Source organism: Rhamphochromis longiceps, linkage group LG7 (assembly GCF_057381845.1).
Source record: "Rhamphochromis longiceps isolate RC_006_pf linkage group LG7, R_longiceps_female_GT1.1, whole genome shotgun sequence".
Lineage (NCBI taxonomy): Eukaryota > Metazoa > Chordata > Actinopteri > Cichliformes > Cichlidae > Rhamphochromis > Rhamphochromis longiceps.
In genome coordinates this window covers 49,319,302-49,335,771 of record NC_140563.1, presented here as the reverse complement: position 1 = coordinate 49,335,771, position 16,470 = coordinate 49,319,302, and the positions used below count along the sequence as shown (strand labels likewise).

At 41.8% G+C, this 16,470-nt stretch overlaps 1 protein-coding gene across 2 annotated transcripts; it reads right to left on the bottom strand.

Annotated features, from left to right (window-relative positions):
- Positions 1-2,884: 2,884 nt before the first annotated feature.
- LOC146666178 (uncharacterized) lies at positions 2,885-12,207 on the bottom strand. 2 transcript variants are annotated; one of them, XM_085411316.1, is made up of 6 exons: positions 11,953-12,207; positions 11,335-11,519; positions 11,123-11,152; positions 9,621-9,763; positions 4,125-4,196; positions 2,885-3,598 (listed from the first exon to the last, which is right to left on the bottom strand). In XM_085411316.1, exons 2-6 carry the CDS (start codon positions 11,453-11,455, stop codon positions 3,581-3,583), a joined length of 384 nt encoding a protein of 127 aa, XP_085267442.1. In that variant the 5' UTR covers positions 11,456-11,519; positions 11,953-12,207; the 3' UTR covers positions 2,885-3,580. The 2 variants fall into 2 exon arrangements, with proteins under 2 accessions (XP_085267442.1, XP_085267443.1); XM_085411317.1 differs by lacking the exon at positions 11,953-12,207 and having other exon boundaries at positions 11,335-11,675.
- Between the last annotated feature and the right edge of the window lie 4,263 nt (positions 12,208-16,470).

Here is a 16,470-nt window from a genome sequence, read left to right as displayed (position 1 = left end):
CACCCAGTAAATCCTAACCATCTCCAGAAGTGTATTAATGCTGGTGTCCAGCAGTGTTCTGGTCTCCATGCTTGCCCCCACCCTGCTTTTGCTTACCTTGTCCATTTGGGTCATTTTCTCTAGCTGTTTCTCTGTTGATCTTTTTGCAAGCTCTCATCACTGCCAGTCAACTGCATGCTGATCTGAGAGTGGAAGGTTATTGTGCTTACTCCTGTGCACCTTTAGGGAGTCACACTTGCTCATGTATCATCTGTTGTCCTCTTAAACATTAAAGACAGCTGCTACCTAGATCCGTCTCCATGTTGTGCTGATAGGAAGTCTGCTTTAGGAGGCAGACCAGCAGCATCATGCCAGAGAAATCATCTGAATTCTCTGGCTTTCTTGAGACTTTATTATTTAGATATGAGGTTTGATCAAAAATTGCAATCTAGCTAATTTCTGCTTAGAAACTGTGGACTCCTGGATTTAATTAAATTAAAATCTGCTTGGGAGTAGCTGTAGATTCAGTTCTCACTACCAGCAATGATTCTCCATGAGAAACTTGGAATTAGAAGTTGACCTTTGCTCCTGCAATGTTTGAGGACCATGATGGTTGGAGTCGGACTTCCAGCGAGCGGTCTTAGAATAGCAACGTCCCTGGAAAAGCCACCTGGACATGCCTGAGAAAAGGATCTTAAACAGAGATGTGAAGCAGGTAAGCTTCCTGATTTTTATCGGTGTATTAGCTTTTGAGCACAGCTAATACACCGCTTGCCACTGGGTTACTGTTAAATGTGGACGGTGTGACAAAACTAAAACTCGGCTGGGCTGAACGATAAAAACGGAGGATTATCAACTACGGCATGAAAAAAGTGTTGAGGAAACAGCAATATGAATGCTACTTTGTCTAGTGTTTAAGAAAAAAAGGTTAATAAAAATCTAAACAGCATTTAAAAATAGTCAACTATTTCTGCTTTTTTTAGGCTCCTCCCACCAGATAGGCATGCAAGTACAAATATGTACTTTTATCGTTATGGCCCACATGAAATCTGAACCACGCACACTAGTTATCCTGTGCATCTTAATTTTCTTTTTACTGTTTTATAGTGCTCACCTGATTTGGTCCAAATGACCAGCCCCCAGAACATGTAGCCTACCCCAGCTTTAGCATGAATATGATGTATGCTTTTCATCAAGTGCATCATAAAACAGTGGGCTACTGCAGCTGTAGACTGATGTGTCATGAACAATAAATACCCACCAAATCCTGCAGGATTAAAAGACATGTTGGCCTCAGTGTTGATGAAGAGTGCTGTCTCTCCAAGGAAGCAAAATGCTGGAAGTGTTAATTGCAAGGACATGCCTTTGTGAGTGCACGTCTGTCTCTTTTTTTCCCTCCCCTCGCACTCTCTAAAGCCTGCAGCTGGAGGGCTGGCTACAGCACATTTTCAAGCCCAACATGGTTGTTCTGTTTAAGCTGCATGCCAACATCTAATCCTAGATTATCTTTGATTACCAAAATCCTTAGACGATACCGAAATCTCTTAAAGCAGAAACCAGTAATTGATGAGAACTGAGAGACTCACCAGCCGCTTTGAGTTCTTTATATTTATACAAGGCAGGATGGATCCAGTCTTTCATGTTGTCTACATCAAATTGTGACCCTACCATCAGAATGCTGCAGTTGAAATCAAGACTCATCAGACCAGACAATGTTTTTCACATCTTCTGTTGTTCAGTTGTAGTGAACCTGTGTGAATTCCAGCTTCAGTTTCCTTTTCTTAGTTGAGAGAATTGCAACTGGTGTGGTCTTCCTGCTGTAGCCCATCTGCTCCAAGGTTAGATGTGTTTTGCCTTCAGAGATGATCTTCTGCATATCTTGGCTGTACAGTAACCAGTGGTTATTTGAGCTTTTGTTGCTTTCCTATCAGCTCGAAGCAGTCTGGTTATTTTCCTCTGACCTCTGACGTAAACATCCACAGAACTCTTTTTTGGGTCATTCTCTGAAAATCCTCGAGATAGTTGTTTGAAAATCAGGAGCTTTTGAAATACTCAAACGAGCCCATCTGCCACCAATTACCACGCTGTGTTCAAAGTCACTCAAATCACCTTTCGTCCCTATTCTGAAGCTCAGTTTGAACTTCAGCAGGTCCTCTCAGCCATGTCTACATGCATAAATGCACTGAGTTGCTACCACGTAGTTGGCTGATTAGATATTAGTGTTAATGAGCAGCTGAACACCTAATGAACTGTTCCTAATGAAGTGGCTGTCATCAGGGGGACAGACTGATTTTTGTCCCACTTTCAGTGAGAAAGTGAAGATGCTTTGACATCCAGCTTGTGAACTATCAGTGTGATCATTGTTTTAACATACACTGTTATTCACATAACATCGCTCACCACAATTTTAAAAATGCTCTCAACACGTTTTTATTGTTATAGGTCAGCCAACTTACTTAAAGCTAGTCTACACCCATATAGATATAGATCTATATAGATAGATTTGAATGTTTCAAATCAGATCACACTCCCTGCTACGGATTTTATTTTTTCCTGTCGTGACTACTGCGCTGTGTGTTGGCACGAGTCAGAGCTGACTTCACCGTATCCTGTTGGTGCAGAACACCGCAGCCCAGATCTTAGCTGGCACACAGATATGATTTGAACATATTACGCTGGTGCTTGCCAAATTACAGTGGCTGCCCATTATCTCCTGCATTCATTTTAAAGACGCATCTGTCACTTTTAAATAGCTTTGCCCTAATTATTCCTCAACTACTGACTAAAGGCGATTTGCCTTTTTGTTTCTTTTTACACTCTTTTATTTTAGACAATAGCTTTTTCTTTCCTTTTGTATTTAATTTGAGCAATGAAGCACAATTCTAAAAACATCATGGGTCTCACACTTTTACACATTTTATTCAACATTTAATTCCCATTAAATGAATATCAGTTCCTTACATGCTCTGGGTTTTCAAAAGTCCATCCAACATGATATAGTATATCTGTTATATCAGTGACAACTTAAAAAATATGAAAAGCACAAATAGCTCAGCACTTTATAGTCCACCGCAAAAAACAGTGACAGTATACACACAAAAATAGAGAATATTATTCTGCTCCCATCTCAAACAGATCACTGTAAAGTGTTCATTTATATAGAGACACTTAGGTGTTTGTAGACTGCAGTATATTTCCATGTTTGAGTTACTGACATAGCCACACAGTTGACAAATATATAGACACACACGCACACGCATAGACACGCAGTGATCAGCTGGCTTTCTCAGTGGGAGGGAGTCACTGTAAATGACAGCTGGTCACAGAGGACACACACCTGAGGTCTCCTTCGAGACTGATGTTTAAAAGGCACACACCGACGCACACCAACACGTTCACGCGACATCTTTCGATCTTCACAACATTTACACGGATATTGTACAGACGTACGGGGCTGCACGGACGGAAACACGCACACACGCACGCACACTGACGCTGAGCACAGACTCCATAAAGGACCAAAACGAGGCACGACGGGACTTGGCAGAGCAACATGGAATGTTTCGATCATTTATCCTCGACAGCGACGCTCCTCAGCAGGTTATTCGTCAGAGTCCTCCTGAAACAGGCCAAAAACAATAGAGGTCTGGATTTATCATCTGGGATGCAGATGACCTCCTGCGGCGCGATCGTTTTCACCTTGAAAGATGCATGTCTGTGCAGCTTAATGACATTACATCACAGAAACTGTGCAAAGTAACGGAGATAATGTTACACCACCCATTAAATGGTTTATTTATGAACTCTGGTGGCTGTCTGGAGCTGCTCACAGTCTGTCTTTGCCTTAAGCAGGATGTAACCTTTAAGCAAGTTGCCAGCAAATGCCAAATAATATATGAACCTTTCATTTGTTTAACAGAAATGTTGATGTAATTTAAAGATTATTGTCTTGGGTATGCCAAAGACACAGCGAGTTATCGTGTCCCTGAGCTAACTATCCATTTGCTAAATATGTGTTAAAATGAATGAATAGTTTTATACCGTAATACCTCTAATAAAACTTAGGTGAGGTTACACCTGCAAGACTTTATCCAGTCAAGTGTGATTTGCAGCTAACACGGTCGGTGGGGGCAGGTGGGCCTTACCTCTGTGACATCAGCAGGGTCGATATCAACTGGTGACTCTGCCACATCCTGTACCGCTGAGGCATCGTCACTCTGGAGAAAGACCAAAGAGAAACATTGTATTTTTATTTGTGCTCGATCTTTAAAATGCGACTGTATTTTAAACTAGAAAACAGCAAGAAAAGTGAAAGAATAAAAAACATGGTTACGCAGGTGAAATATCCTGAGCTGTAGATGTGCTACTAACTGCATCCAACTATCATTTCAAAGAAATGAAATTTCTTCCCTGGTTTTAGAGACCGGCACTCAGAACGGTGGTCACTTTGAGCAAACATGCACAGCATGGGATTATTGCTGGGGAAAAGAAAAGCTCTTTGTGTAGACTCACAGACTACACTACACATCCATAACCACTGCATGACGTCATGGGGTTACTTTTGTCCCGTGTGTGGTTCAGAATAAGTCTACAGGTGAGAAGCCAAAGGTGAGTCCTGCTCAATGGAAGCTCCAAACTGACACCTGATGCTTGTGTGACGCACAACAAAGCCAAGGTTTTTTCAGCCCTGCCCGATCACAATGTTCACACATACACACAGGCCCCAGGATGACATGTGACATAGAAAAGGTGTAGCTACTGAGGTTGTCCATTTTTTTTAACTCTGTTGCTTGTAGTGTGAACAAGCAACAGAGTTAACAAGCCAAACCGAAGCCTAAAGACCCGACCTTCACTTTTAAATGTACTGATATTCCCATTTCCAGTTATTCAAATTGTTAGACACAGGAAAACCTTGGAATAAGGATATGATAATGGGCGCGATTGCACTATTTTTGCTTGGAGCCATTTTTAAGATCTGACACAATTTAATTACATCAAATTATATTTCTTTGACACCTTTGTCCAAAACAAATTACAGTCATTACGTTCATTGTAACTACACCGGCTGCATCCTCCGCATTTGTGACCCACATATGCTGTGGGACTACAGTACCTCTGAGTGATCCCTTGAGCCTGCTTTTGTGTCTGCAGAAGGAATATTACATGACTGAAAGTTTGGCAAAAGTAATTTAAAAGGACGTGTGAGGACATTTCTGTACAGTTTTCTACAGTCATCTATCTGAATATTTCAAATAAAAAAAATATTTGGGGTGGACTGACAGCATCAGCCCCTACGTGTTCTGCGTCTCACAAAATCAACAGGTTCCTGTTGATTTTGTTAATGAGTCACAAAATCCACTATGGAGGAGGTCAGGATGAAGTGGTGGGTCAGCAAAACATTTATCTTCTTCCAGCAATTAACATTGAGTTTTTAAAGCTGCTGTGCCTGTGACACAGACTCAATTTAACCATGAAAATGAAGCTTCTGTAATTGTGGTTATTCTCATTTAAAATCTTCAGACGACCAATGAGTTGATCTGAAGTGGCGGCCTTCTAATTCATCTGTGTGTGACTGAGCTAAAAACTTTGAAAAGTATAAAACAAAAAGACTGAACGTAAACAGCGTGCACAGTTCACTGTGCTGCAGCTTTGTTCGCGGATGCATTCATTCATGCTCATTTCACAACTTTCATTACGAGCGGCGGTCACTGTGATTGCTAAAAGCGGGACAAGGACGAGGCGTGAAACGCTAATGAAGACTGGGCGAGGGGTGGGTGATGCCTCCTATTTTCCCTTGATTGCGCTGTGCCATTGAACTGACCTTCCTTAATGGGGAGTGGTCACAGTGCACTGAGATGAAAGGCTGATGTGAGGTGCTCCAGTTACTGGACCCTGTCCTCCTGCTGTTGCATTTAACACCACCCATCAAGCCTCCATCTGTTCCCCTTATGGAGCCGGAGACATTCACTGTAACAGTGAATTCTACCTTGTGTGTTTGCTGCGATCAGACTCAACTTTGGGCAAAAGTTTTACACAGAAATTTGCTTCATATATCTCAGTGAAGCAATATTGTGCGAATCTACTAAAGTGATAGCTCTCTAGGGACCACGTTGTGTTGTTTCAGAGCCATTTTCAAGCAAAAACTGCTTTACGTGAAACGGCAGCTTTTATCACACGCGGCTGAAAAGATTTCATCAATAAGATGTGTTTATTGAGACCATTTTCCCCTCTGCCCTACGCCACGTTTTCTACTACGCTGCCCACCCTCGCCTCATTTTCTTCTCCCACTATCCTCATCACTTTTCTCTTGTCATGATATGACTCACCAGCAGATGATGAATTGGCGGAACAACCAGATGAGGAGATTAATCAAAACTCAGCATCCCACCATCCTCTGTTTGTGGATCTGTGTGTGTCTGTGTGTATGTATCAGCTAAAGGAGGGAATCGCTCAACCTGGCATCAATTTTTAAATAAAATCAATATTAATGAAGTTTAATGGCTGAGCCGGCTGGAAATGACGCTTAAATGAGGACAATCTGATGCTCTCTTCTTTCTAGTTTCTCACTGGGAAAAGTGTGTGTGTGTGTGTGTGTGTGTGTGTGTGTGTGTGTGTGTGTGTGTGTGTGTGTGTGTGTGTGGGTAGGTAGATAGATAGATAGATAGATAGACAGATAGATAGATAGATAGATAGATAGATAGATAGATAGATAGATAGATAGATAGATAGATACTTTATTAATCTCACAATAAAGTAAAAATAAGGGTGGCAAAAATGTACATGTGCACTATAAATCTAAAGTCAATTTCAAGAAGGTATAACAGAAGTACAGAAGTCTACATGTGGAATGTTATGCCTGACAGGTGAGTTCACCTGACACTGAAAAAGAAAAGTTATTGTACAGACACATTGGAAGCATGGTTGGTTGAATGTGTGTGTGTGTGTGTAGTTACAGTGTGCAGAAATGTATATGTACGATTCTTCCTTTAGACTGAATATTTATCTCGCTGCTTCAATAAACAACTTCTGTGAAAGATGAAAGGTGTTGCCGGCCAATTCTGTCTTTTCATAAAAAAATCAGATGCTCTAGGTTTTTTTTTTTTTTTTTGCCAGCAACAAAAGATGAAAGCATTAAAAAAAAGCTGCAGAAAAACCCTTTCTACCCTTTTAGTTGTCGCCACCGGCAGGAGAAATCGCTCAATGATTTCTTTGGTATCTTATCTTTCCACTGGGTACTTATTTGCTAATCACGGCCAATTAAGGCTGATTTAAAGAAATGTGTGCATGTGTGTGCATGCTGTTGTTAAATTGCTGTTATGGATTCTCCCGTGTTTCATAACTAATTAAGGGAAGAGAGAGCATCACAACAAACGTTCGACAAAGTCTCTGCGTTGCCCTGGGAAATATTTGGCTGGCTTGTTATTTCCTGCTGCTCGCAGCAGCGTTATGAGAGAGGAGGATAATTATTGCAGGCAAATTTAATGCTGCTGTCAGAAAAGCACAATTTAACACCTTATTAATCCAGATATATAACAGTGTAAGTTCAGGAGAGTGTAACTGCTGTGTGTTGACAACAAAAGTGGTGACAGCTTTTTTTCTTTCCTTTTCTGCTGCTTATGCTGAAGTTTGTCTTTTCGAGTGCTAAAGAGTTGCAACGTTAATGTGAGCTGATGTGAAGCAGAAGTGCAAAAGTGAAGATCTAAAGTTGCAATTAAAGGTGACTGACACGTTTAATTTTGCTGTTTCTGTTCAGGGATTCTCGCAAAAACACATTAAGATCTAACAGCGTTGACAAATGTTAAGTATTTACTTTTTTTTTTAGGAATAACTTGTGAAAGTAATTAAAAAGAGCCATTAGCTTCACTTTTCTGACCATGTTTACTTTATTTTCGGTGTGCTGCTGTATTATCTTTGTCCCATCAATGTATATGAAGAACCTAGACACACTAATGCTGACGCTTAAAAGTGAAATCAATTCGGAAGTGACTTAAACCTTTTTCACGGCCAGCAGGGGGCGACTTGTCTGGTTAAAGAAGTCTGACTGTCTAGAAGCCTATGGGAAAATGCATTGACCTCAGCTAACACTATCCTAATCAGATAATTGTCTCAAACCTTATTTTCAAGTCATTTTTAATTTGCCATGGTGTTTATTTTCAAAGTATGGGTCAATTTAAAGTAAAATATGAAGTAAAATAAGGGCATGATTTATGTTCTCAGTCAAGCCTTCCTCTTTCCTGTGACATCAGATAAAAAAATACAACAAACTACATGCTACAGTAATGTATCATGGGTTAATAGTTAACTTTTTCTATGCAGGTGTAAGATTGCGACATTAACACAACCATAAGATTTTGTTCCAAAGCGCTTTTAGTGAAATCAAAAGGCTACTTGTAATTTCAGAAAAAATTTGTCTTAACTGGTGGTTTAGGCCCTACCCATACAAAAGTTGCTCTCAAAATCTCAGTCTTAAGGCAAAGAGAGAGATGTATAAAAAGACGGTGGCAAAATACACAATCACAGAACCCACTGAAAGGGCAGAAGAAGAGTCATACTTTATATTTGACTTGTGTCTCAGCAGTAAATGGTTTGCTACGGTAAACCGCCTTCGCCTTTTCCTCCTACTGTGACAAACGAAGGCCAGACTGACTGATGAAAAACACAGGAAAACTAACAATATGTAACACCTTCCATTTCAGAGAAGAAATATGAGAATTGATGACAAATGACTCAAGGTCAGGAGGCCATTTGGCACAGTAATGGGTTATGGCTTGCGGCCACAGCATGAAATGGAGGGATGTGCTGGGCTCCAAATGACATTTCCTGCGGTGTGTTTTAACTGCGTGCATATAGGGTATATTGATTTGGCCGTGGGGAAGCGTAAGCATCCATAATGTTCGGTCATGCATGCTAAAATTAAAATTCTAAGACACATGGATGTGTTATGACTGGAAATTGCAAAATTATCAAAAATTTCTTGGTGAGGAAAAGAAAAGTCTGGAAAACTCCAGAGTCCCTTGGAATTTGTCTTATCACTTATCATCTTGTAATTGTAATGTCTAAAACTCAAACCCTGAAGACCTAAAAGTAATAAGTAGTACAACACAAAATTTAATGTCATTCATCCGTCCATCCATTCTCTTCCACTTATTCGATTCAGGGTCGTGGGTGGAGCCTATCCCAGCTTCCATAGGGCGAGGTACATCAATTTATTTAGCCACGCTATCATACATGCTAATGTTTGTGGTCTTCGTCATAGCATGAAACAAGGAGGTTGTATCCTTAATTTGTATAGTTCCATCTGTCAGATGATGGTTTAAAATTGGTGTAACTGTGTAATCACGGTCTGTGTTTGTGCTACCTATTAGCTTTGGGTATTCAATGCTGGAGTTATATATACCGACTGTATTGAGAAGATTGCATCCTCTTCAGAGACTGCAATATCTAAAACTTTGTAAACCACACCGTTTTATATACATATATATACCTGAGCTATGCACCAGATCCAACCCCAAAGATCAAACCAGTGATCTTTAGCTCTTTAGGCAAATTTGTAACCCACACTGCAGACTCTATATACGTGTCTTACATATCGTAATATCAGTTCTTATACTGATATAGAAAAACACAGTCTTCTTTCTTACCTGTTTGGCTGGGTCCTTCTTGACCAGTCCGGTGGCAGCGGCGATGGTGCCCGCGCCCTCCACGGTTTTCTGGGCCACGGCAGTAACTCCAGTAACCACTGCTCCACCCACTTGAGAAACTCCAGACACTGTTTTACCTGCAACTGTAGGGAAAGGAGGAGAATAGAGGATGTATCTCTATAGAGCCACAACAATATGCACGCACACACACACACACATATGTGTGTGTGTGTGCGTGTGTGTGTATATATGAACAAGATCCAGAAAGGCCACTGCCTTCTCTGGGTGTGACCTTGTTTGATAGCACATCTAACTTGCACATCTGGACGATATCTTTTTTGAAATAGTCTTGCTTATTTCTGCAAGATAATCCCAGAACACACTGTCACACTAGTAAAAAAAACAAAAACAAACAAAAACAAATTCTTGATGGAAAGAATGGGAACACTTTTTACTTCCAAAACTACAGCAATTACATTTGTTTAGTGGCAACAGTATGTCCCAGTCAACTGTTGCCAATGATAATTTTCTTTGGTGTAAATAAACGTACTTGCTTTGCCTGCGGTGTTATTTAAAACAGGATCATCACCTGACATATCATTTGGTTGACAGGCCAACTTTGGGAGCTGGCTGCAGGCTTTCTCATTCAAAAGCTTTCTCTGTGACGTATCCAGTCTTCAACAGCGTTCCTGTATGCATCTTGCAGAGTGTTTTTAGTGAGATCTCTTTGTGAAATTAAGATTGAAAATGTCATTAACAATTGACATGTGGGCCGCCAAGCACCAAACCTTCTGCTGTCTGTTTGATGTCTTGCTTAAGTATTCCCTACAGCAACACTGGAAAAACCCAATGTTGGCCCACAATTTAAACATGAGGAATTTGTAATGCTAATTTGTGACTTTGCAAAACAGTTAAGAACTGTTCAGATTGCCGTGTAGTCAACTCTGAGGTGATGTTTGCTTTGTCTTGATTGGCAGTGAGCCAAAATGTGGCTTACAGGGATGCAGCAGTGCTACATGGGATAATTAGTCAAGTCGTGGGTACTCATAGGACATTAGATTGGTCTGTGCGGACCACCTGAAAGCAGATTATCAGATCATCTAATGTGCATCGCTTAGTCCCACTGGAAGCAAAGATCCCTTGTCCACCTTCACAATAAATGAGACATCACGCTGTTGTGTTTTCCTCTCATAATCCCACCTGCCTACAAAAGCACAGCCATTTCCCTGAATGCCTACAGCAGACGGCCTCCTTCTGCTTCTCTGTATTTCATGTATGAGAAATGGCAAGGCATAGCCTGTGGGGGATTAGGCGGTTTGTGTTGAGTTAAACAGTGAAATATAACCCCAACCTACAGAGTTACAATACAGCTCTCTTACTGACCACCTGTGGATTTGGATAGATTACATTTTCTAACAGCTTGAGCCAAACCAAAAGTCAGACTGAATTCAGAAAACGGGTAAAGTCATGCAGAGAGGCAGTGAAATAATGTATGCTGTTACCTGTTGTGACTCCGTCCTTTGTTTTAGTACCTGTAACAACATACAGGTGGAGGTCAATTAGAAATATAACCCACAAGTCCCCTGTTGAATTCAGTAATCAGCCTATAATAGAAGTAATTATACTAATATTAGTGAATTAGTAGCATTGGAAAGGTCCCGTCGATTTTTTTCTGGCAACACTGTCACCAATGAAATTAAAATCCAGAACTCACCGACATACATAACCCCGTCTTTCGTCATCTCAGCCGCTCCGGTCACTCCCTGCTTGGTTTTCTCGGCCGCTGCCACGACCCCGTCCTTGGCTTTAGAGAAACCCTTCATTAACGCGTCCATGGCTGCTCGATTGGCTCCCGATGTATTTATTTATTTATTTTACGCACACACAGCTGTGAGGGTGCTGAAAACAGGAACAGTGAGAAAGCACACTGGGATGAAATGAAACGCCCGATATTAAAAAGAAAGAAACACACACACGATGCCACCGCCCTTCTTCTTTTCCCTCCGACAGGTTTGCCAAGCCAATATCGCCGGCTGAAATATTTGTGCAAATGTGGGGTTCAGCCCATACAGGCAGCTGTGCTCTGAGGCTGCTGGAAATCCCACCTGTAGGAACTGCTGGTCACAGCCTTTGTTAAGCATCCATGAATGGATGAATGGATTTTACTATAAATTGAAATAACCGGAATAGAGAACGGATCTATTGTGTTGGAGTGTGTGATAAAAATGCATAAATAACTAAATAACTGTGTAGATGTTAGCAGTATCAAACGGACGATTTTAACACATTTTAAGATAAGGGCGATGGATACACGAGCTGTGGGTTCACGCACCTGTTTGCTTCAACTTCCTCTGAGGAGAGAGAGAAGGTGCTGAATCTTCCGGGATGACAGTGAAGCTTCACCCAAAGAGCAGGAGAAGAGGGGTGTAAAATAAAAGGACGGGTTATTGTCTCCAAACTTCAACTTGTCTAAAGACAACGGCTAAAACAGACCGACGAAGGGACGACGACAGACAGACGGGTTCGACGGGCGCCTCCTGCAGACGAAGGAGAAGGAGCGATTAAACCCCGCGATGCTTACGAGAGACCAGAGACGCTCCACTGCCTGTCTGTAACACGCTCACTCACTCACTCACTCACTCACTCACACACACACACACACACACACACACACAGATTACGTAGCGCTTTCTGCACGTAGGTTGCCCACAGCGTGTAGGTGCAGCAGGCTCTTTAAAAATCTCCAGTCGGCTCAATACATCTGTGGCCAAACTACCAATTAGTGGCAGTGCAATTATGCAAGAGAACACTGGTGGGCTTTTCACTGTGAGCACCATGTTAACTGCAGCTGCACAGCTGGTCCGTCATCAACTGTTTGCATTGGAGGCCTAAATCGCCCCCCCCCCCCCCCCCCCTCCCCAATTTTTACTTTATTTTAAAAAATGTTTTTCGCTTTTGTTTAAGTAAAAATTATAGAATCAAATAGCCTATGATTTGTAAATAATAGGTGTGGGTATTTGCAGGAAGTTAGGGTTGGCCCACTTTGTGAATGCTGCTGTAAGTGCCTTTAAAATCCATTATCCGTTTAAAAACTCACACTTCTAACTTATGACGCGATTATTTGATCCTTTGTGAGGAGACATTAATATTTACTTGGTGCCTCATTGGAAAGAGAGTTCGGTTTAATGGATGAAAAACGTGTAACATATAACTTCATAATTACCATAAAATAAATGAAAAGGAAAAGAAGGTCTGCACATCAGCAGTAATTGTCCTTTGTTCTAACTGATTATAACTGATCTAGAAAGCACTGCTAAGATTTGAAACCTTTAGTCCTCAACAAAAGGTGCATTATTATTATTTTGTAAGTGCTACCATTAGGGTTTCCATGTCTGCCATTAACAAAAACACAACAAAAAAACCTCCAAAACCAAGCAGTAACACTTCAAATGTGACTTCGTGAGAACTTCATGTTTTTTTGTTATACAAGTACTCTTTATGTTCCTCTTTAAAAATAAAGCTCCAATGAATCAAAAGTTAATAGGTTAATTGTAAGATGTTGATGAATGGATATGCCGCTTGGATTGTTAACAATCCAAGCTTAGACATTCACATTATTCACACTCTCATTACACATACATATAGGATCTTGGGGGTGGGCACAATCACGGAGTCCAAATCACCATCAGGGTGTATACCTCACCCCTGACGTCGTTGCCCACCTCTCAATTTTAAATACACTTAGTCATTGAGGGTTAGCAGGAGGGACTATGCGCTTACCTGCTGCTCCTTGGCAGGTAGCTCCATGCCCTCCTGGGTTTTAATTGCACCTTAGAACACATATGCATCAACACTACAATGAGCGGGTGGAGGGAGGTTTGGAGTCTTCTCCCACCCCCATTCTCTGCGGCCTGCTGGAGCGGGAGGGCTAGTAGGAGGAGTTGGCCGTCCGACTGCGGTCTGGGGTGTGGGGCCTCCCTGCTGCTGCGGAGTCGGGGTGGTCTGCCTCTCCCCACCGCAGGGAAAAGGGTAACACCACCTGGGTCTGGGTGCAATTCCCCCCTCCAGGGGCAAGGGTACCTAGACCCGGTTTGTAGAGTACGCTTGGGGAGTGTGATTGTGTGTACAGCGTCTCTTTATGTCTGTCTCCACGTTGGTTGAGTGTGGAGTGAGTGCATATGAGAGCATGAGGGTGGGAATGGATGTTTGTGTCTGTGTGTGCCTGTATGTCTGTGTCTATATGTCAGGTTGGGTATCAGACGCCACCTCTCTGGGGACACCTCAGGCCCTCCAAGGTTTGGAGGCCTATCTCCACCCACCACCACTTCCCCTGCCGGTGGCGGACTCCCTCAGACATCGGTGTGTTGGTGGTTCTTTGTGTCTGGGGGTGGGCGTCCGGGTGCACACCGGCTCACTCCTTGGCGGCCGCTTGTCGGGGCCTGGGGCCTGGGGCTCGCTCGGGCCCCTTTGGAGGTGGGGTGCCCCCGGCCTCTCGGCCTAGGGCTCGGTCACTCAGGCGCAGCTGGGGGCCGGCGGAGCTCACGGGCGCGTCACTGCAACTCCCCCTGACTTCTGCTCCGCGGCTGCTGGGCAAGCCCTCATCTGGGACTCTCCTCAGCTCTTACTGGAACAGTGGCGCGGCTGCCCCTCTGTTGGTCTTCCATGGTCTCTTGTGTTCTGGGGGCCTCTGGATGTCTGGAGTTTTGATCTCCTCCATACCCGCTTCACACCCTGGAGGACGGGGCTGTGGCCCCCCCACACTCCCTAGCAGATCATTACATGGAGAAACCTTTGGAATGCAAGCATGCTGATCCACACAGGTATGCACACATGGGTATTCACAGACGCGGACTAAAGCTTTCTTGGCTGCTGCCTCAAAGCACACTGTGCGCTGTCTATCTTGCGTGCTGCACAATATCGTTTATTATTTAGTAAATATTGATATCTATGACTAGCTAGTTTATTGTGATGGTGCTTTGTTTTCTCTATTATTATGTTGCTCTTTGTTGTTTGCTGTCTCCTCTGTTTGTTTTTGTTTGTTTGTTTGTTTGTTTTTTTCTCCATACAGGTGACCCAGGAGTTTTTTTTTTTTTCTCTCTCTTCCCCCCCCCTTCTCACCGTCTCTTCTCCCCTTTGGTTTTCTTTCTTTCTCTCCCCCTCTCTCTCTCATTCATTCCCCCTGTCCTATTTATTAAAAAAAAAAAAAAAAAATGACAAAGGATGAACTGAAGCTCTGCCATCACGTAATGTCGCATACTGCTGTTTCTGATGTCATTTAGAAAAAAAAAAAAAAAAAAAAAAAAAAAAGGATTGTTAACAATCACACGACATGACTGTGCTGTTAGAATTAGACCTGGAAGTCTTTGTTTTCATTATATCATGTATAGCAAAAGTGCAGACGAGCTACAACTTCCAGCACAAGAAAAACAAACATTCAGTCATTTACACAGCAAATACATGTACATACATATATACATATATCTAAATAGTCTATTCTTTATTCTTCTCATTAAACCCTTCCTGAGGTGAAATAGAAGGTATGGACAAATAAGGCAGGAGTTCATTCACACTCCAGAAGGGAAACAAATACAAGAAATAAATGGATGTATCAGCAAATGAGCCGTGCTGAAATGCAGATGCACAGTTGCACAATTGTGATTCACAGTGAAATCTTCAGAATTATACAACGTGAGTTGGATGTTCGTCTTGTAACCGGAAGGTTGTCGGTTCGAGCCCCGGCTCGGACAGTCTCGGTTGTTGTGTCCTTGGGCAAGACACTTCGCCTACCGCCTACTGGTGTTGGCCAGAGGGGCCGATGGTGCGATATGGCAGCCTTGCCTCTGTCAGTCTGCCCCAGGGCAGCTGTGGCTACAACTGTAGCTGCCTCCACCAGTGTATGAATGTGAGAGTGAATGAATAGTGGAATTGTAAAGCACTTTGAGGGCCCCGAAAAGCGCTATATAAATGCAATCCATTATTATTATTATTATTAACTTCTCCATCTAATGCACACGTGGTCTCAATCTAATATAAACAGGGAGATATTTCTGACGTCGCAGAAAAAGCTTAAAATAACTACATTCAAACAAATAATTATCACTTATCCCCAGGTTTTCCTAAGCTACAGTGTGCACAATCGTCTGGCATATTCAGCACCATTAAATCTTCCAATAATTACAGGAACTCCATGTGAACCTCACAAAATAACTCACCAGCTACACTGTAAACCCGAATGTTCAAAGTAATTAAATAGATTAAGTAGTGTATACTCAAAGTCTTTAAAAAGTTCTGTTAACTTAAATATGTCAAGTTCGTGTAACATGTTCTTCTTTTTGAGTAAATGAAACTAATAATATTTGATTGAATTGAACTATTTCTATATTAAGTAAGCATCACTTAAAATCATAACTTAAGCACAACGTAACACAGTTAAGTTAGGACATATAAGAATGGTAAAGTCCTGTTATTTTTGTTGTTTCAAGTATAGGATTTAATAATAAACTTAATTTATGTAGCACATGCTAAAATACAATAAAATCTCAAAGTGTTTCACCAAATAAGTGAAATCAAATTGTCTTAAATGCATTAGTGGAAGACAAAATGTATTTATTTTAATATTCATTGTTTTATCAATGTATCCTACATATATATTTTTAATATTTTCCGCAAGTGTTGAGCAGCTGCAGGAATCAATTTTTATTCCGAGTTAATCTCTGATTCACCCTCCGAAGCGGAAGGCGGCGCTAATGAGCATTAATACGAAACACAGAAGAAGTAAAGGTATATGGGCGGGAACAGCACCAAAGAGGCAACACGGACGACTGGAGAAAGTTGGACCTAACCGCAGCAA

Excerpts from the sequence above, each read along its gene's own strand:
- LOC146666178 (XM_085411316.1), bottom strand. The coding sequence starts at position 11,455 with ATGGACGCGTTAATGAAGGGTTTCTCTAAAGCCAAGGACGGGGTCGTG. Across the intron at positions 9,764-11,122 it reads AAAGGACGGAGTCACAACAG|TTGCAGGTAAAACAGTGTCT; the intron begins GTAACAGCATAC and ends CTTTCCCTACAG. Across the intron at positions 4,197-9,620 it reads AGAAGGACCCAGCCAAACAG|AGTGACGATGCCTCAGCGGT; the intron begins GTAAGAAAGAAG and ends GTCTTTCTCCAG.